The 22294-nt window shown below is 38.0% G+C and overlaps 1 protein-coding gene across 16 annotated transcripts in view; it reads left to right on the top strand.

Moving 5' to 3' along the window:
- The window catches only part of MKLN1 (muskelin 1, intracellular mediator containing kelch motifs), a 309377-nt gene that overhangs the window by 267192 nt on the left and 19891 nt on the right, over positions 1-22294 (top strand). For 11 of the 16 annotated variants that reach the window (XR_001362873.1, XM_014542908.1, XM_014542906.1 and 8 more), the window contains 3 exons: positions 13923-14070; positions 14987-15101; positions 17688-17827. Coding sequence is in view for 15 of the 16 variants with exons in the window: in XM_014542908.1 (XP_014398394.1) it covers positions 13923-14070; positions 14987-15101; positions 17688-17827 (403 nt within the window). In the remaining variant the exon portion in view is untranslated. Of the gene's footprint in view, positions 1-13922; positions 14071-14986; positions 15102-15348; positions 15424-15654; positions 15759-16420; positions 16586-17040; positions 17117-17687; positions 17828-22294 lie in introns of those variants that run through there. The other 5 variants (XM_014542890.1, XM_014542883.1, XM_014542905.1 and 2 more) reach the window with 5 other exon arrangements.

The raw sequence follows: 22294 nt of genomic DNA on the forward strand, positions 1-22294 counted from the left end.
TGGGGAGTAGGCACCCCCCAATCAGTCCAGTTGGCCGGCGGCAGTGCGCGTCATAGCTACCAGTTGTTCTGGTCGTTCCAGCATTTCGGTCGCTTGGCTTTTATATATAGATTACTTTCTCATGGCTGTATTACTAGTAAATGCAAGGTAAGAAACATATTGAGTCTTCATCATTTGCCAGATGCTAAGTCAAGCTTTGGTGATACAGAGCTCTTACAACCTAATTCCTATTCTATAATAGCTTTGTGTTTACTTATTTTGTTCCTTAAATTTGGTTGACTTTATTTTCCCACATCTGCCACTCTTTTTTCTAACCATAGTGGCAGATTGTTATAATTGAAAGAATAGTGAACTGAGAATCAGAAAACTTGGTCTCTTCATCTGGGTCTGCCACTCATCCCTCTGCAACTTTGGCAAAATTATATAACTTCTCTGGACCTGATTATTCATCTGAAAATGAGGGGATGAAACAGTTGATCTTAAGGCCTCATCTAACTCCAAAATTTTGACAGTTAAATTTCCTACCCTTCTGTTAATCAGGCTGTGAAACTAACACAAGTGCTATGTTAGTTATGTCTGCAAGATCCTATTTATCTATAAACATATTTTCATGAACCTTAAAAGCAAAATCTTACTGTCATATCAGCCCTAGGAATATGCTTTTATTGTGCTAATTGACATTGTGTTTTTAAACATATAAATTTTTAATGTTTTTGACCCTTTTATACTTTTATTAATTTAATAAATAAGGACAGTTCATCAGTACAGAGAAGATTATGAGGCTAGTGATTTGCTGTCGTTAATATCGATAGTTAACCAAGCTAGAAAATGGTAGTACTTATTTTCAATGTAACTTGATTTCATTGCTTTCGATTTAGCATCTTTTATATTTGGTATGCCATTCTGATAAAACTGGATTATGTACATTTTTCTTTCAACATCATTGGAAATAATAACTTTCCATAATTTCCCCCTTTAGTTCTCCCCAGGAGTGTTTTTCTTAGTTACAAGCTCATCATGAAAGTACAGTATTCATATTTTTAATATAAAATTTGTCATTTGATAGATAACGTTAATTAAAGTTCCCCTCAAAACAAACATCAAACATGCAAGAACACTGAAGACAATTTTGAAAATGAAAGGTAATAAAGTAGTATTAACACAACAATTTATATTTATAAAGCTACAACTTTATACAGATTAATGAAATGGAATAGACCAGACCGTATAAAGATATCTCCAAATACATATGAGAATTTAGAATATGATCAAGTGGTATTTCCACTCAGAGAAGGAAAATGAATTATGCAATAAATGACATTTAGATGCCACTTAGAATTGGTTAAAAATAAAATAAAATCTGGGTCTCTGATGTCTATTCGTATGTATCACAAAAATGCTAGATAGATTTTTTAAAAAAATTTTAAATCTTTATTGTTGAAAGTATTACAGATGTCCCCTTTTTCCCCCAATTGACACCCTCCACGCCACTCCCACCCCCTCCCCAAGCCTTCACTGCACTATTGTCTGTGTGCATGGGTTGTGCATATATGCATATTCATTCTTTGGTTAATCTCTTCCCGCCTGCCACCCTGAGAATTATCAGTCAGCTGCATGCTTCCATGTTTCTGGATCTATTTTGTTTGTCAGTTTATTTTGTTCATTAGATTTTACATATAAGTGAGATCATATGATATTTGTCTTCCTCTGACTGGCTTATTTCACTTAGCATAATACTCTTCAGGTTCCTCCATGTTGTCTCAAAGGGTAAGAGTTTTTTTTTAGTATCCCATTGTGTAAATGTACCATAGCTTTTTTATCCACTCATCTACTGATGGGCACTTGGGCTGATTCCAAATCTTAGCTATTGTAAATTTTATGCTTAAGAAATAAAATTATAAGTCTGGTTGTTTTTAATAATTTAGGATTGGGAGAATACCTTTCTAAATATGATACAAAACCCAGAAGTTATAAAAAAAGATTTATTTTTTTACATATTAAAAAATATATGGAAAAATATTTATATCAAATAATGAATGATAAACTAACAACTAAGACAAAGGTTAATATCCTACTATAAACAAAAAGTTCTTACAAACCAATGAAAAGGAATACGTTTCTAGTAGAACATGGCAAATGACATGAATATATAGTTCAAAGAATAAAAAATAATTTAAATAGCCAATACATTTAATTAAAAGATCGCTCACTGAATATTGGTATTTATTAAAATATAAAATACGTATACTCTTTGGGTAAGCATATTTCCCCCAGGAATTTTTCCTAGTCATATACTTGTATAGATGCATAAAAATAACTTATACAGAGATATTTATTACAGTATTGTTTGCGGGAGTAAAAAAATCTGGAAACAACTGTAATTGTCCACCAGTCAGTAATCAGTTAATAAATTATGGTTGATGTATTCAGTGAGTTGAATTCTTTGTAGCTTAATATAACTGAGATAGATCAATAAATACTATATTGCCCAGTGTCAAAAGTTAGTTGGGATTTTACAAAAAGTAAATGATGAGTGGTAGAAACCCAGGTTCAGGTAAAATAATAGAAGTTTTAAACTAGAGTTATTGATAGAGCTTAATTTGGTCTCATTTAGCATTTAAAATATCCCTAATTTAGAAGATAAAAAGGTGGCAGACGCTGTTGGTCGCCATTGGCCTTTCTTCTTAACCAAACCATGATTTGTTTAATGGCAAGTTGCCCAGCCCCAGGGGATGAATCATGATTAGTCTCAAGCAGTCGTTGTTCCTTTGCCAGATTCCCTTTCCATGCCTCCCATGTGACCGAGTTCTGGCCAATGATACATAAGGAAAGTCTCCTGGAAGACATTAGGGAAAAATAATCCTCCCTAAGGAAGTGATGCTTAGCGGTGGTACTTGCAAGATTCCAAAAATGAGAGGAAGGACCAGAGAATTACAGGGATGTTAACCTAACGTCATGATTTAGTTGAATTGCTGAGTCACGACTGGGCTGAATTCTACTTTTTAAATTATGCACATTGCATTACTTCTATAATAATTTTTCCTTGTGAGTCATTTTATAAAGACTAGTTAAGTTTCTTGGCATTTAGTCAAGCATTTTGGCAGTTGAATCTGAAAGCTATTAAAATATTACCTGTTGCAAATCTCCTATCCATTCCCCCTACCCCTGCTACTACCCATTAAAAACTGTTAACTTGAAAAGATAGCCTTATTTTCATCTTGGAAAGAAAATTAATACAGAAGATGTATTAGTACTTATAACATGTTAGAATGAAAGCTTCTTTTAATCTTTAGGTTTTTTTGGTTTTTGATAATACCATTTTTGTTCAACTAGTTTTTATTTTTATACTAGAGGCCCAGTGCACAAGATTCATGCACTGTGGGGGGGGGGGGGGTCCTTCAGCCCAGCCTGTGCCCTCTTGCAGTCCGGGAGCCCTCAGGGGATATCCGACTGACAGCTTAGGCCCACTCCCTTAGCGGCTTCTGGCTGAGCGGCACTCCCCCTGTGGGAGCGCACTGACCACCAGGGGCAACTCCTGCCCTTGAGCGTTTGCCCCCTGGTGGTCAGTGCACATCATAGCGACAATTCGTTCCGTCGTTTGGTCCATTTGCATATTAGCCTTTTATTATATGGACTAGAGGCCCATTGCAGGAAGATTCCTGCAAGAATAGGGCTTCCTGCGGCTGGAGCGAAGCTTTGCTCCCGCCTCCACCACCCCGCTTGCTTCTCCGCAGCAGCTTCGCTTTCTGCAGCACTTGGCTTCCTTCTACGTTGCCTTCAGTCTTAGATCTGCACCTGTGTATGCAAATTAACCGCCATCTTTGTTGGGTTAATTTGCATACTCATCTGATTGGCTGGTGGGCGTAGCAGAGTGACACCAATTTGCATGTTTCTCTTTTATTAGTGTAGATATTTACTAGAGGCCCGGTGCATGAAATTTGTGCATGGGTAGGGTCCCTAGGCCTGGCCGGCGATCAGGGCCGATCTGTGGAGTGATCGGGGGGGCCCCCCACTGGCACCTGGCCTGGCACTGCCCACTTGCCGGCCCCACTTCCCGCTGCCAGACCTGCCCCCCAATCACCCTGCCACCACTGCCAATCACCTCCCTCTGCAGGGCGACGGGCAGGGCAATTGGGGGACCTGTGCTGGCACCCACCTTGGCTGATCTGGCGCCGCCCACTCACCAGCCCCGTCCCCTGCCATTGGTCGCCTTCCTCTGCGCGGCAGGGCAGTCAGGGGGAGTTCCTCTGGCACCCGCCTTGGCTGGCCTGGGGCCTGTGGGCTGGGGGCACTCCTGTGTTGACCGTCTGCCCCCTGGTGGTCAGTGTGCATCATAGCGACAGGTCGTTCTGCCATTCAGGCGATTTGCATATTAGGCTTTTATTATATAGGATTTTTTCCTGTTTTTTTTTTTTTCTTTCTTGTATATATGTTGTTTGGCTACTCTCTTCACCTTCTTTTATCCAGGCCACCTCCCTCCTCCCTCCCCTCTGATCTCTGTCAGTCTGTTGCATGCTTCCCTGCCTCTGGTTCTATTTTGGTCATCAGTTTATTTTGTTCATTAGATTCCACATACAAGTGAGATCATATGGTATTTGTCTCTCTCTGACTGGATTATTTCACTTAGCATAATACTCTTCAGGTCCATCCATGCTGTTGAAAAGGGTAACAGTTCCTTCTTTTTTACAGCTGTGTAGTATTCTATTGTGTAAATGTACCACAGCTTTTTTATTCACTCATCTACTGATGGCACTTGGGAGTGTGCAGGAGGCAGTCAATAGATGATGTTCCTTTCTCATCCATGTTTCTCTCTCTCTATCCCTCTCCCTTCCTCTTTCTCTAAAAATCAATAAAACATTTTTTTAAATAGAATTCCAACAACATAAAGAGCTACAAAATAAAAAGTATTTCTGCCAAAATAGCAAACTAACACAGGCTCTTGATTCTCTTCCCTAAAATCAACTCTGGAAAAATAAGGAGAGGCAACTGGCCTTCAGAAATTCTTTAAATGAGATAGAAGACTTCCTCTCCCCTAAATTAACTTGAGTCAGTTCTTGTTCCTTCACTGTAGAAACTAGCAGGAGTAACCCATCCCACTAGTCCCAGAATCAAAAGAACATTATGATAGTGCACAAACCCTATGGCAGCTAAGAATTGATGAAAATAGATGTGGACTGACTCTCACAGGAAAGGGACTGGGACTGAGGTGGGTTTGCCCTGTCACTGTCTGGAATGTGTGGGTTCTTTTTTTTTAATCCTTACATAAGGACATTTTTATTGATTTTTTTTTTTTTTCTTTTTGAGAGAGGGAGAGAGAAAAGCAAACATCGATGTGGAAACATCGATAGGTTGCCTCCCATACACACCCCCACTGGCAATCAAACCCATGACCTAGCAATGTGCCCTGACTGGGAATCGAACTCAGAACCTTTTTGGTGATAGGATGAGCTCCACCCAAACTGGCCCTGGGTGAATGTGTGGGTTCTTGACTTTGTGCAGGAAAGATTTCACAATGTAAGTTCAGGTGATTTTGAGAGTATGTTTATTAAAATGGAACAGTGTGCCCTGGCTGGTGTGGGTCAGTGGTTTGAGCAGTGGTCTGTGCACAGAAGTGTCGAGGTTCGATTCCTGGGCAAGTACCTGGGTTGTAGGTTCGATTCCTGGCCCCAGTTGTGGCGTGTGCAGGAGGCAACCAAACAATGTGTCTCTCTCATTTTAATGTCTCTCTCTCTCCTTCTCCCTCCTTCTTTCTCTCACCTCCACTCCCTTCCTTCTCTTCCTTCCATTCTCTCTAAAAATCAATAGAAAAAATATCTGGTGAGGTTAACAACAACAAAAACTGGGGACAGTGAAACAAAGGAAGGGATTAAGATGGAAGAGGCAAGATCATAGCAACAGGAGTGAGACTAGGTGGAGCTGCCTTGGCCCTTTGGAAACGTAAGAGTTGAGCCTAGGCAAGGCTGCCTTGACCCTTGAGAAAGAAAGTCACAGCGGCAGAAGAAGTGAGCCAGTTGGGCTGCGTCGACGCAGGAAACAAATTACCGAGGCAAAAGCAAAAGGAGGGCCCTTGGAGACAGGTTCAGGGGGTTAGTTAGCCCTGGCCTAGTTGCCGCTGCCCACTGCTCCCCTGGTTGCAAGTTTCCTGAGAACCATTAGAGCTTTGGAAAAAGAAAGCAAAGATACATACCTGAGGAAAAAAAAGGGTGAAGGTGTGAGCATGCTCCAGGGAGAGTGTATACTGGGTCCTTTGTCTTAAGTATTTTTATCTGTTTTCTAGAAGTGGGAATCTTAGGGGAGTTCTCAGGAGAGGATCTCAATAGAATATTCATCATCTCCAGGTGTGTCCTTTAAAATGCGGATTCGTCAAAATGAGCCTGTAGAGCAGCGGTTCTCAACCTGTGGCTCGTGACCATCAGAAAACACATATAGCATATCAGATATTTACATTACGATTCATAACAGTAGCAAAATCACAGTTATGAAGTAGCAACGAAAATAATTTTATGGTTGGGGGTCACTACAACATGAGGAACTGTATTAAAGGGTTGCAGCAATAGGAAGGTTGAGAGCCACTGCTAGAAGGTATAGGGTCATTATCTGGTCCGTTTCCCCTTTAAAAAATGTCACTGAAGTGGGACCAGACCAAGGCAGGTCTGCCCCTGCACTGATCTGGAATGTATAAGCCATTTGATCCTAAGTGTCCTTGGTTAGGAAAGGTAAGACCTTGTGATTTATTATCAGGCTATAAATTGCTTAGTCTTTTAAGTATCTGTCTCAGTTTCCCCATTCTGCTTGACAAGGAATTTTTCTAGCTTCTTACTATCCTGCCTCATAACCATCCATTCTCAGTAATCCATTTCTCCCTTCCCATGCCCTTCTAGTCAAGGGAGACTGCCTTTTACTTCCCCCAAGAGTTTAAAGGTATGAAATGGTGTGAAAACCTTGTATGGAGTAGGTGGGGGAGAGGGGAGGAGATCACAGTAAATGGAAGTGATAAATTTGTTCTTTGTGCCTAGGCTTTGCTACCCTGTGGCTCTTCCTTCATTTTTCTTAAACTCACTGCTGCTGATACTAGCTGAGGCCTGGCCTTTGGTCCCTCCTAATACATTTTTCTTTAACAGAAAAATAGCTGGTACCCTGAAAAGCATTACTTCACAGACCAATGTAACTAGACAGTTGAGAAATCAATAAGACAATATATATGATCTATTATGATAGATGAACCAAGAATTTTAAAACAAGCATGATCAATATATTTAAAGATATGAGATCCCATTTGTAATATCAATAACATATAATATAAAAACAGAACCAAATAGAAATATTAGATAGGAAATATATATTTGAAATGAAGAATGCAACAAATATTATAAATGTGATGGATATGAATTAATAATTAGTTGAAAGATTAGAATGAATATTCTTCTAGGAGGAAACAGAAAAGAAAAGGTAAAGAGATAGAAATATAAAAGAAAAGCCAAAGAGTATGGAGAAGAATTGCACAGGTACCGACATCTTAACAGCAGTTCCAAAAGGAGAAAAAAATAGAAATTTAAGAAGTTGGAATAATTGAAGAAATAATGGAGATAAATTTTTTAGAATTCAGGAAAGATGAAACTCCTCAGATTGGTGAAAGGGATTGTAACGTGCCAAACAGGAAAAATAAGGGGAAACACATTCCTAGACATATTAAAGGAAAATTAAGAATATCAAAGACAAAGGGAAAATTTTTAAAGAATTCAGAAAGGAAGAGCAGATGACTTGCAGGGGAACAAGAAAGATATCAGCTCAACAGCAGTAAGTGAATGGCAGAAAACAGTTAAGTTAAAAGGTACTCAAGGGAAATGACTCCAAACCAAGAAAGTAATATCCTCCTAACTTTCAAATGTAAGGGTAAAATAAAAAACTTTCAGGAGCATTTGTCTCGGGAAATTTGCCACATTGGAAACCCATATGGAAGCAAGACTCCGTGAGAAAGCTAGGAGATATCTATAATAATAAAACCGTAATATGCAAATAGACGGAATGACCAAACAGCAGAATGACTGTCCAGATGGCCTTCCAGACAATCATGCTATGACATGCACTGGCGCCAGGCCAGCCAAGGCAGGTGCGATGTGATTGGTCGGGAGGCCCCGTCATCGTTCCACAATCACCTCACAGAGGGAGGCCCAGGCCACCCTCTGTAGGGCGATCAATGGGGGGTTCTGTGATCAATCGCCCCAAAGAGGGAGGCCCAGGACACCGGTCGGTGGGGTGATCAATCAGGGTGGGGGCTCCACAATCACCCCAAAGAGGGAGACCCAGGCCACTCTTTGTGTGGCTATCGATCGAAAGTGCCCCGACCGAGTGGGCGGGGCCTTCCTCTGCTGGGCAGTTGATCGTGGAGCCCAGCGATTGATCTCCCCACAGAGGGAGGCTCAGGCCAGCCAAGTGATCACATCCCACACCTGTCGCCCGCAGAGGGAGGTGACCGGTGGCAGGGGAGGGGGAGCAGCACCGCACAGATGGCAAGCAGTGGCAGCGGCGGGGGTAATATGCAAATCGATCGAATAGCGGAATGACCAGTTGCTATGACACACACTGACAAACAGGGGGCAGCTGCCCCCTGGTGGTCAGTGCGCTCCCCCTGTGGGAGCCAGGCTCATGGCTGCTGAGCTCAGCGGCGATGGTGGAAGCCTATCCTGACTTCACAGCAGCACTAAGAATGTCTGAGTAACAGCTTAGGCCAGCATCCCACATGGGCCTAAGCTGTCAGTCAGACATCCCCTGAGGGCTCCCAGGCTGCAGGAGGGCACAGGCTGGGCTGAGGGTCCCCCCCCCCCACTTCCAAGTGCATGAATTTTGTGCATTGGGCCTCTAGTTAGAAATAAGTAGTAAATGGTGATGAAGTTATCTTGAGAAAATTTGTTGCCTGAAGAATAACACTAGGACCAAAATTCTAAGCAATAAAAACAGTGAGGGGAGGGGAAATGGGGCACCATATAAATTCCGGTATTGTGATTGGACTTACAGGGAAGAAAATACTCGGTATTATTAAAACTTTTTTCATTCCAAGATGTATTATACAAGGCTCAAGATCTAATGGATCTTTATTTTCTTTCATGCTTTCTTTTCCTGTGTCATATATCACTACCACTGTTTCTTATATGTATCCCATGTCATTCTTTTTCTTGGATTCTGTTTTTTGGTTTGTTTTATTGAAATAGCTCCTCAAAGAATTTGTAAAGATTAAAGATTTATTGATGTGAAATAATTTGATAATTTGAAACCAGTATTGAACCCAGTGGTTTAATATCCTCATTTGCAATTTTTCATTTTTTGCTTTGAAAAACAGTGTCTTGATTTAGGTCTTAGCATACATATTATAATGAGTTATTATGTCATCTAACTGGCTAGCACATAATCAATACTACAGCACAATGACAAAAGTAGAAGAGATAAATTGGACTTTATAAAAATGAGAAACTTTTGTCCTTCAAAGAATACCATCAAGAAAGTGTAAAGATAACCCCTAGAATGGGGGGGGGGTCTGCTAATTATAAATCTGATAAGGAACTTGCATCCAGAGTATGTAAAGAACTCTTAAAATCTATCTATATAATAAAAGCCTAAACGATCGTTATGGCGGAACGACCAGAACGACCAGTTGCTATGATGTGCACTGACCACCAGGGGGCAGACGCTCAACGCAGGAGCTGCCCCTGGTGGTCAGTGTGCTCCCACATGGGGAGCGCCGCTCAGCCAGAAGCCTGCCTCCGCAGCAGCGCTAAGGAACAGCGGACTAAGCAGTAAGGAGCAGTGAGCAGGCAGGCAGTAAGGAGTGAGGGGTCCTGGACTGCGAGAGGGCACAGGCCAGGCTGAGGGTCTCCCCTTCCCCCTCCCCCAGTGCATGAATTTCATGCACCAGGCTTCTAGTATATATATAAAAGCCTAAGTGACTGGTCACTATGATGTGCACTGACCACCATGGGGGCAGACACTCAATGCAGGAGCTGCCCCCTGGTGGTCAGTGCACTCCCACAGCGGGAGCGCTGCTCAGCTGACCAACGGGCACCAGACTAGGGCTCACGGCGGGCAAGTGGCTGACGAGCTTCACTGCGGCGGCACGAGCCTCTCCCGATCGATCAGGACTGATGACCCTGCAGCAGCCACAGCCGGGCGGGAGCGGCAGGCGGTGTTGGACTGCCGGCTTCGACCCAATCCCTGCAGGCCATGCTGAGGGACACCACTGTGCACGAATCTGTGCACCAGGCCTCTAGTTCGATAATAAAGAGACAAATAACACACTTTTAAAATAGGCAATGGATTTAAATAGACATTTCTCCAAAGAAGATATACTAGTACAAATGGCTGATAACCACATGAAGCGATCCCTAACATCATTAATCATTCAAATGCAAATCAAAACTACAGTAAGATAGCACTTTATATCCACTAAGATGTAAAAAAATGGACAATAGCAAATGTTGACGATGTGGAGAAATTAGAACCTTTTTAAATTGTCGGACATGTCAAATGATGCAGCCTACTCCATGAGGAGTTGGGAAGGGAGAATGGGGAGTGACTGTGAAGGGATATAGGGTTTCCTTTTGGAGTAATTAAAATGTTCTAAAATTAGATTGTGATGATGGTCTTCCAGTGGATATAATAAAAAACACCAAGCTGTACACTTTAAATGGGTGAATTTTATAGTGAAATATATCTCTATAAACATGGTAGTCTTACCTCCCTGAGTATTGTAAACCTGCCCACTGCTTAAACGACCCTTGTCATTTTTCTCTTCTGATACTAAGGTGCTTTTAGGCAAAATGTGACCATGTGGAAAAGGAAGCATGTACAATTTGGTCTTACATTCTTCTACGTGCTTACATTTCTTCCCCAGCCCAATACTGTTTTAATCCCCTCTCTTTGATGACTCCACCCCCACTTATGGAATTCAAAATATCTTTCTCCACTGATTTCCATTCCACTCAAAAATTTCCATTTCCTCAGTGGGTTCTTATTTAAGGTAAGCAGTTTGTTGCATTAGTTTCTAACTCATAATCTCTGATATTTACATTTTAAAAGATTATAGAACAAGGGTCAACAAACTATTTCTATAATGAACCAGATGTAAGTATGGGGTGTCCCTCCAAAAATGTGTACTCACTTTGAATGATTATAAAGTCAGTACTTACCAACATACAGTTTATTTTCAAATTTTAAAAGAATCTATAGAAATGAGTAAATTTTTTTGTCAATACCTGTTTTCAAACTGATGAGTGTTCTTGTCCAGGCACTGCTGATAACACAAAGCAATGGAATCACAAACATCAAGAATCATTTCCTTCGGTATTTGTGTGCCCCCAATTCGTTGACTCTTGCAGTTTTGTACTATAAACTTTTTCTTTTATGTATCCCCATAAAAGAAAAGTCGAGTGGATTATTAGGATAAATTTTCTTTGTTCAGAGCTTAGTCTGGCTTTACCCATTATTTCAAATCAGTTAAACCTGAAAGGAGTGAAAATTGAGTTATCAGCTGTTAAAGTATAGATACATTTTTGGGGACACCCAACCTATATTTTGAGTTTTGCCAGCCATAAGTGTTCTGTTGCAGCTACTCAGCTTTGCTACACTATAGGGTGAAAATAGCCAAAGACACAATGTAAATGAATTGATGAGGCCTCAGTTGACCCTGATCAGATCAAGCCATAGTTTGCCAATCCATATTATTGATTTCTTAATTTTAAGGCTCAGTATTAAGACAAAATGGGACAAAGAAATTTAAGTGCAATAAATTTAGACAGTTATGTCCTCCCCTTCCACCACTAATAAAAAGTTATTTCATTTTCACCTGGCCCGTGTGTCTTAGTGGTTGAATCAGGAGGTTGCAGTTTGATTCTCAGTGAGGGCACATGCCCGGGTTGCAGGCTCATCCCCAGTAGGGGGGGTGCAAGAGGCAGCCAGTCAGTGATTCTCTCTCATCATTGATGTTTCTCTCTCTCTCCCCCTCTCCCTTCCTCTCTGAAATCAATAAAAATACGTATATTTTTATAAAGTGATTTCATTTCTTTACAGTTTTATCTTTTTTTCCAAGGTTATTTTGGAATAGAGGTCAAAATTTTGGCACTTTTGAAAGTTTACCAAGCCTTATTAAGAAAATATCAGACTTTACATAACCACTAAGGAGTATGGCACGAGGGTCAGGGTTTTGTTAAGATTAGGTCTCTGTTTGAATGACTATAAATGTACTTGTGTTTGGATGCATACAAATTATTGTGTTTTGTGTGTATAATCTTTAAATATACTTACTGTGGAATACATTTGGATAGTCTCTAAAATATCTCAAATTTATTGAATAGCAATGTAAGAGGACACATGAATTTAAGGTAAACTAGGAAAAACAAATACAGTATGGCTAGCATCTCGTACTGTTCTGAATTGATTGAGATATTTTTCTTTAGTTTGATGTTTGTTTAGCTTTCTGAGCATATGATAATTGTTTATCTATAAGAAATGTAGTGTTGCCCTGGCTGGCGTGGCTCAGGCGTTAGACCGTCAGCCTGGACACCAGAGGGTCATGGGTTTTATTCCGGTCAAGGGCATAATGGGTTGCAGGTTCGATCCTGGGCCCCTCTTGGGGTGTGTGAGGGTGGCAACCAATATATATGTCTCTCTCACATTGATGTTTCTCTCTCTCTTCCTCTCTTTCTTTCTCTCTCTCTCTCCCTGCCCTCCCCTTTCACTCTCTGAGAATCAATGGAAAAATGTCCTTTGGTGAGGATTAACAAAACAAAAAAAGAAAGAAATGTAATGTTGAAACGATACATTGTTTTAGATACATGGCAATTATGTTTAATATAGAATTATATTTCAACTAATATTTCCAAATAACAGTGATTAGAACAATTTACATTTGCCATATCAATGTTTGACAAATTTCTGGGTAATACAGAATGACCATCATTTATTTAATGGATTTCTTTAAAAAAATAAAACCTTAACTCTGGGGAGTTTGATCTACTCAGGAAAATATATTTGGGGCATATTATACACCAACATTTTTTTTCTTGGAAATTATGTCATTTCATATTACATCATGACAAATATTTTAAATGCTTCTGACCATATTAAACAAATCTGTTTCAGTTTTTGTCAAATTTTGTTTTTCCAAATCAAGATTTGAATATTTTATCTCTATTATTAAATTAGAGCTGACCCAGATAATAAATCAGTTAAAGTATTGCCCTTTTTCTCAATCAAAATCATTACATTGCATACCTCCTTCTACCTCTTTTTAGCTCCATTCTGGTAGTTATCATTTATTTATTCTGTCAACAAATAGTTGATAACTATTGTATGCCAGCCATTAGGAACAAAATCGTGAACCAAATAATCTTGGCCCTTGTAGAACCTATATTCTGGAGTGGAGAGAAAGCAATAAACCATTGTTTGTTTGTTTGTTTGTTTATATTTATTTATTTTACCTTTTTTTCTTTACTCAAATTTTTTTTTTTTTTAAGAGAGAGAAAGGTAGAGAAATATCAATGTGAGAGAGAAATATCCATTGGTTGCCTCTGTTTAAGAGAGAGAAAGGTAGAGAAACATCAATGTGAGAGAGAAATATCCATTGGTTGCCTCTGGTACCTGCTCCAACCATGCCCCATGGGATAGAACCCCCATCCTGGATATGTGCCCTGACCTGGAATCAAAACGCAACCTTTTGGTCCAAACTATGCTCCAATCAACCGAGCCACTGGCCAGGGCTGTTTATTGTTTAATATAAAAGTTATGTAGTGTGTTAAAAAATAAGTTGTGGCCTTATCCTACAGAGTAGGATAAGGATGTATTAATCTTTAACAGAATAACACTAATCTGTTATCTAAGGAAACACTGTCTATGTGAACATTGTCATCCTATTGTTTTCTTTCATTTTATAGTTCCAATGACAGGATTCACACAGAGAGCAACCATTGATCCAGAACTGAATGAAATACATGTCTTATCTGGACTCAGCAAGGACAAGGAAAAGAGGGAAGAGAATGTCAGAAATTCATTCTGGATTTATGACATAGTGAGGAATAGTTGGTAAGGAGCTCTTGTCTGTACTGCAATTCCAATTTAATATTTCTTGGGGTTGTATATTCAAAAGAAGAGGGAACTGGAGGACTTGTGTTAATTTGTGATGTCAAAACAGGAGCACTTAAGAGAACTTCTTCCATTCAGTAATGGAGGGTAGTGCTCAACAACTAAAGAATTTATTACTTTCTAAATACGGCATTTATTTACAGTAAAAATGAAAGTGTACTATAGTTTTATTGTGAATAGTAAACGGGTTTTTAGCTCTTTCAGCCTTTGTTTTGAACCTTCATAAATGCTATTTGTGTTTCATATCATGAGGTAGGTTGTTCTTAAGTGAGGTTTTGATGGACATTAAAAGAACTTAAGAACTCAGTTCTAATAAATCAGATTATTTTATGGGAATGACCAAAACTTTAAGATTTGATGTAAACAAATTTATAATTGTTTTGTTGGTAATTAGACATGCAATTAATTTGCTGTCTACAACTGTATTAACACTAGAGACCCGGTGCACGAAATTCATGCACTTGGGGGAGGGGGGTCCCTCAGCCCAGCCTGTGCCCTCTCGCAGTCCAGGAGCCCTTGAGGGATGTCCAACTGATGGCTTAGGCCCTAAGCTGGGGAGCGGGCCTAACCTGGCAGTCAGACATCTTTAGTGCTGCCACAGAGGTGGGAGAGGCTCTCGCCACAGCCACTGTGCTCTCCAGCCATGAGCCTGGCTCAGGGCTTCTGGCTGAGCGGTGCCCCCTATGGGAGCACATTGACCACCTGCATTGAGCGTCTCTCCCCTGGTGGTCAGTGCACGTCATAGTGACCAGTTGTTCCACCGTTCAGTCGATTTGCATATTAGCCTTTTATTATATAGGATTATGTATACTGCTAATTTTCTAGGATAGCATGCCTTAAAAGCAATGTCTTGCAGGTCTTGTGTCTATAAAAATGATCAAGCTGCAAAGGATAATCCAAGTAAAAGTCTTCAAGAAGAAGAACCCTGTCCAAGATTTGCCCATCAGCTTGTATATGATGAGTTGCACAAGGTATCCTAACTTCATTGACCTGTAAATTTTCCATGACCTACAATCTGAAAGAATCCCCAAAAATATATGTTTTTTATTTTTTAAGTAGATTTGAGTAAAAAATTATAATACATAGTATGTAGCAGGCGTTCAATATTATTTTCCCCTAAAATTCCTTAAGAGAATAAACATTTTTGTATAGATGGTGACTCCTGGCACTTTCCTCTTTTGATTATGGTCAGTGGCTGCTTCTTAACTGATAGATCAGATACATAGCATGGCCTATTGTATAGTTTTCCGCATGTGGGTTCCATGTTTCATGATATGAAAAGGTATATATGACTTCCTGATTTTAGATTTCATTGTGTAAGAAATCTTTTTGTTTTTCCTATCTATGAGTGCCATATCTTTTCTATCTGTTTTGTGAAATAATATGGCATTCTGAAGTTTAAGTGTCAGTTAGTGTTCAGAATGGTTTCTTTAACTATTTCTCCCTTAAGCTTTACATGTAGTTTAGTTATTGGGCTCAGATTATATAGTAAGCTACTGACTAACCTGTATTCTTTCCATTTAGGTCACAGATGAATATTTAAACTTTATATCATTTGAGACCTTCATGTTAAAGATACCATGGGAGTGGATAAAAGCCCTTTCTCTTAGTGTCTCCCAAATTAAAGGGTAAATGAATTTCCATCCTTAGGATAGAAATAATATTGGAATTCTATTACACTATTGAATATAAATTTATTTTTTTGATGAATCCTCACTTGAGGATATTTTTTCCATGGATTTTTGGAAAGAGAGGAAGGGAGGAAGGGGTAAGGAAGGAAGGAGGGAAGGAGAGAGAGAGAGAGAGAGAGAAACATCACTGTGAGAGAGACACATCAATTGGTTGCTTCCCGCATGCACCCCAATGGGCTAGGGATTAAACCTGCAACCCAGGTATGTGCCCTTGACTAGAAATCAAACCCAAGACTCTGCAGTGCAAAGTCCAACACTAACCACTGAACACACTGGCCAGGGCTTAAATATAAATGTTTTTAAAATTTCAGAAAATGCTTTTAACACTTTGTGTAAGTACAGAATATCACTAAAACTAAATAATATAATAGTGAAATTATTATTGCATTCCTTTCACATTTATTTTTTGGTACTAATTGAGTAATGGAATATTTTAAAAGTTACTTCACAAATTATATGTGCCATTTAATATTTGACCTTAAGGCTAAAGCTAAATTAAAATGCTAAAATTTTAAAAAGTTTCTAATTGCTGTTGACCTTCAGTGATTAGACATCTTTTCTTTAATGGTTTTTTAAAATATGTTTTTTATTAATTTTAGAGAGAGAAGAGGGAGAGAGTAACATTGATTGACTGCCTCCTGTACACCCCCTACTGGGGATCAAGCCCGAAACCAGGGCATGTGCCCTAACCTCGAATCCAACCAGCGATCTCTTGATGCTTGGGATGATGTCCAACCAACTGAAGCACACCGGCCAGGTTGTCATCTGTCCTTTTGAAAGATATAATTTATTATCATCAACACTTGATGAACTTGATAATCCCCATTATTCATTGCCCTCAAACTATATATTGGATTAGCTACTTGCTATTGTTAATAAACAAAATATAACTGAGCAAATTTGAAGGTCACATTGGGTTTTATTAAGTCATTTATGAATTCAGCAGCATCTTATCTAGCAAGCAGAGAAATTCTCTGAGGGATTAATTCTTGCCCTGGTCAGTGTGGCTCAGTTGGTTGGAGCATCGTCTAGCTCACCAAAAGATGGCGGGTTCAATCCCTGGTCAAGACATAGGGCATGTTTGGAAGGCAACTGATTGATGTTTCTCACATCAATATTTCTCTCTTTCCCTTCCTCTCTCTCAAAAAAAGAAATAAAAAAAAAGAAAGTTTACTCCAGTTTTAGAAATGTGGGTATAAGTTTAAAAAAACTTTTTAAGATGGAAGTCTTTTATAGAAAAGAGGGTGAGGCAAGTAAGTCATCAATAAGAGAGAAATGAAAGTTCATGGAGGAAAGTAAAGAGTTCAGGTAACGCTGGCTTCTCATTGGGTGAGCTGTGGAGTTTCAATTGGCTGGGCTTCTTGCTGGACCAAAAAGAAAATCTTCCTTCCTCCTGCTGAGGTGGTAAAGCAGTTGTGCTTTCTATTTGGGAATGACAGGGCCTCTCTTCCTGTTGGGGTATGTAATTGATGTCTTCCAATATGGGGTATTTGACTTCCAGTCATAGGTAATTGACTTCTATAGTCTATCCCAACTTCAGTTTTAGTTGAGGTTTTCTTTATTCATTTTTACACTATCATTGCTTTTGTTTCATGTTTCCATTGTCAGTGTAATTGTGGTAATAGAACTTATTTTAATATAAAATGTAATTTAGGAAGTAGTCACAGTAATTTAAAAAGTAAAGTGGAAACTTGAGAAAAATCAAGAGAAGCAATAATATTTTGATTTTTTTTTTTAATATCAGTAAGGCTAAGAAAGGTACCTGTAACACAGTACTAGCAAAATGAAGAAGTTTTACTATGACTTAACATAGTTTCTTAAGTATGCATGTGTTTTTAAAAGTCTGGTTTGTTTTGTTTATTACAGGTTCATTACTTATTTGGTGGGAATCCAGGAAAATCTTGCTCCCCAAAAATGAGATTAGATGACTTCTGGTCACTGAAGTTGTGTAGGCCTTCAAAAGATTACTTACTGAGGCATTGCAAGTACCTCATAAGAAAACACAGGTATAAAAATAATTCATGGAAAACTTTTATTTAACTTTATCAGCTATTGTTAGTATTACCTAAGCTCTGGAGATGTGCCTTTGTCTTTGGAAAGTTAGTAACATGAAAGTGTAAACACTGTGAAGGTCATGACTTTTGTAGGTGCCCTGTTATTCTCCTGATTTTGGTTTCTTCTTTCAAAGGAAGACACAAAGTGAAAATAGATACTGATGCTAAATTTTTAAAATATAGAACAAGGAAATTTTGCAACTGTTAAAATAATGGAAAAAGTTTCTGTGAAGGTGATTAACTTATCATCAAGTAACTTAAGGCCTAACCACTACAAATTACATCAGTTCTAGATTATTGACATATGCCTGACCTGTTGATAACTTTAACTGTGAATGTGATGATATAGTTGATTAATAATATCTTTATAATTTGATGTTTCAGAATACAGCTTTAAATAGAATTAGTTTTATTTCATTACCTTTGCTAATTAATTATAAAATCATGTAATTAAACATTTTCATAATGTCTCTTGAGTCATGTTTGCTTTTTAAAAAGCCCTAGCAGGTGATAAGCTACTAAAAAAATGTAGAAAAGTGTATCTGTCCTTTTGGTTACTGATAGTGTTAGATGATAAATATTCATAGTTTGGAAGGAGAAGTTAACCTTTAATGACGATAACAGCTACCATTTATTGAACAATTTTTGTGTGCTAGATCTTGTATATTATTCTCACAATAAGCCAATGGAGGAAGAACTATTGCTATCACTTTTTTGTAAAAGAAGAAATGGGTTATATAACTCATCTAAGGTCACTCAACCGTAAGTGACAGATAGGATTTGATCCTGAGTATTCTGATTCCAGAATTCTCCATTTCATCACCATCACCTCCACCACCACCACCACCACCACACACACGCACAGAGGCACATATTAATATACTAGTATGTATACACACGTATGCTTATATGTTTATTATATAATATGTTTTATATAAAATATAAATACATGAAAGTCTGTGTAGATATAAATTAGACTATTCCTTTATCATATTATATTTACTTATTGTTGCTTTTCCCAAGTTATACTTGAGAGATAAATTAATAACAGAAGCTAGTTCTGTTTCTTTGGCTTTACTGTGAATGATTAGTATATTTTCTATAGAATCTACAGGAGAAAGGGTCTGATTCTTCACATTGTCTGGATGGCAAGAATAAATTCTGTTTTATTAACAAGATTTAAGTTTGAGGTGCCTTTGCTAATGTTTACATTGCTAAATTTTATTCTTTAGTACTTTACTTACTGTACTTAAGATACTTAATATTAAACTTTGTTTTTATAAGAATATGGGGAAATTATAGAGCTCTTTCTCTACCTTAAATATAACAACTGGTCATTGGAATGTTAGAGTGAGCTTTTTAAAAAAGTTTCCTGACCAAAAGTCCATTAGAGATTAAAGGAAATTGTTTAATGCTTCATATAAAGAATTGGAACTCACAAATACTTCCCTCTGGCTTTTAATTGTAAAAGTATTGCATGGGTAATAATAAAGAAAAAAAATAAGTCTTCTCTCTCTACCAAAAGAATTGAATCACTTATCATCCCTCCATTCAGGAGTATATGTACACACTATTGTTTTGAATCTGATTTCTTTCAGTGAATGATGTATTATAAACATTACCATGTTAATAAATACAAATGCAAATCATAGTTGTAATGGCTGCAAGCATTCTACTTTATGTGTAATTCACTTAACTAATCTCCTTTTATAGAATATTTACTCTCAATTTATTTGCTATAGTTAATATTACTGTAGTTAAATAATATTGTTAATATTATATATTTCTATATGCACCTCTATCTAAAAATTCTGTAGGATAGTGGTAGAATTGGGAAATTATCGTTTGCCCTTCTTCCCACAGCCCAGTCATCCCCAGAAGTGTTATTCTTTTTTATCTTTGGAAGTTGTTTTTCTCCTTTAGAAATATATCAGTGGGCAGGTGAAATGACAATTTGGGAATCTGAAATATTATGTATTAGGGCATGCTTTAAGTTTTAAGTACAGTCATCATTGCAAGTGACTTAATTCTAGTAAAGGTGTAGAGTGAGGAGTGAAAGTGGATGAACAATAAAAGAATAATCAGTAACAAATCATTTAGACTCTTAAATATATGATGAAAGAGTCTTACAAATGTATGAGAATAAATCATGAAATAAAATGACTGAAATTGAAAGGCAGTAAGTTTGTGTGGTTGGGCAAATAATCAACATTGGAAATTTTCTACTATGGGAGAGAAAGTGTACTAGCTTATTTCAGAACTTCAGAAAAGCTCTTAAAGGGGAATATAAGAATGTTTAAAGACCCTTTTATATAGATTACACATTTATACATATTATTTTCAGTAGAGTAATAATAGCATAATAATATGGACCATAGTACTCTTCTTTTCTGATCTTGACTACTCTTTGCCCCTAGTTCTGTAGCTAATAGTTATATTAGAAAAGTATTATACCTGAACCTTGGATTGATATTCAAGTCTTCTGACTTAATCTTTCTGGAGATTACTTTGCTCATGTGTAAAATGGACAAAGCAACCATCTAAACCAGTGGTTCTCAACCTTCCTAATGCCGCGACCCTTTAATACAGTTCCTCATGTTGTGGTGACCCCCAATTTCATTGTTACAAATTTAACATAATTAAAGCATAGTGATTAATCACAAAAACAATATGTAATTATATATGTGTTTTCTAATGGTCTTAGGCGACCCCTGTGAAAGGGTCGTTCTACCCCCAAAGGGGTTGCGACCCACACGTTGAAAACCACTGATCTAAGGGTTTTTATAAACATCAATAAAACTATTCATATAAGAAATATTTATTGAGCACCTTCACTGTGCTAGATATGGTCTTAAGTTCTGTGGATATGTCAGTGATGAATACAAAAATTCCTAGCCTCGAGTTTCCTTCTTAATGAAGGGAGGCTAATAGTAAGCTTAATAAGGAATTTATATGTTAGATAGTAAGTCTTAATGAGAAAAACTCAATCAGGTTAAGAACTATTTTTGTACAGGTGAGGGAGCTGGGGATGTGATTTTTAAATAAGAGTATTAGGATAGACCTCACTGTAAAGAAGACATTTGAGTAGAGACCTAAAGAACATGAGAGAATGGATCATATAGATATTTGAGGGGGAAAGTGTTCCAGATAGGTAATAGACAAGGCTCTTAGGTTAAAAATATGCCTGGATTATTTGAGAAATAAATTGAGAACAGTGTGGTAGAAGTGGAATAAGTGAAGTGATTATGGTAGGAGACAAGGTAAGAGATAAAAAAGGGGTCAGATTGTGAAGGTCCTTTGGCTTTTACTCTGAGTGAAAGGGTAGCATTGAAAGATTTTATGTTGAAGAGTGACACATTCAGACTTAGCTTTTATTTAAAAGGATTCTGGATTTTCTTCCAGAAGAACTGGTTAAAAGGTTGTGGCTATTTTTACTCGGGGGAATACTTCAGAAACAGCAAGTTATGTAGTTCAGTTTGATGCACTTTAGGTTCTGGACATCATCTGTTAGCATTTGGGGGAAAGGCATGGGCTGTATTACATTAGTGAGTCATCAGTAAGGAAAAGGAGCTTGCTCAGGAAGAGTGAGAAAAGTAGAGGGATGTAGGGCATTATCTTAGGTCCACCACTGTTTGAGGGAAGGCAGAGGAAGGGATACTCCATAAAAGAGATCCAGAAAGTACAGTAAGATTCCGGATAAACTTTGAAGGTGGCAACAACTGAATTTCTCCATGGATTTGATATGGGTATGAGAAAAAGAATAGTTAAGGGTAACTGCTAGAGCAGTGGTCGGCAAACTCATTAGTCAACAGAGCCAAATATCAACAGTACAACGATTGAAATTTTTTTGAGAGTGAAATTTTTTAAACTTAAACTATATAGGTAGGTACATTGTTATTAACTTAATTAGGGTACTCCTAAGGCTTAGGAAGAGCCACACTCGAGGGGCCAAAGAGCCGAGTGTAGCTCGGGAGCCACAGTTTGCCAACCACGGTGCTAGAGCATCTTAAGAATCTTGTCTACTAAATTGAACTGAAAATAAAAGGCCCATCTTAGACATTTGAAAAAAAATAGACTCTTTTTTTCTACCACCTCTTAAAATGACTTGGAGTTTGAGGGACATTATTACATTGGAATAGATAGAAGTTGATTTCTGAGTTGAACATGAAAATTACCTTTTTAATTCAAATCTTATATTAAATTAGATACCAGGTCTTTCATTATATAAAAGCTTACCCTGTGCTGCTGTGCTGGCTTATTTATTTTTGTTGTTCTTAATGGGAAACAACTATTTCTTCTATTTCAATAAAATATAAATTTGGAAGGAGAGAAGAATATTGTATGCCAAGAAAGTGTCTCCTGGTTCTTAATGGTACCATGTAATATAGTAAATAAAGTGCTGCTTTATATATATATATA

The sequence above is a fragment of the Myotis brandtii genome, unplaced genomic scaffold (genome assembly GCF_000412655.1).
Source record: "Myotis brandtii unplaced genomic scaffold, ASM41265v1 scaffold1086, whole genome shotgun sequence".
NCBI lineage: Eukaryota > Metazoa > Chordata > Mammalia > Chiroptera > Vespertilionidae > Myotis > Myotis brandtii.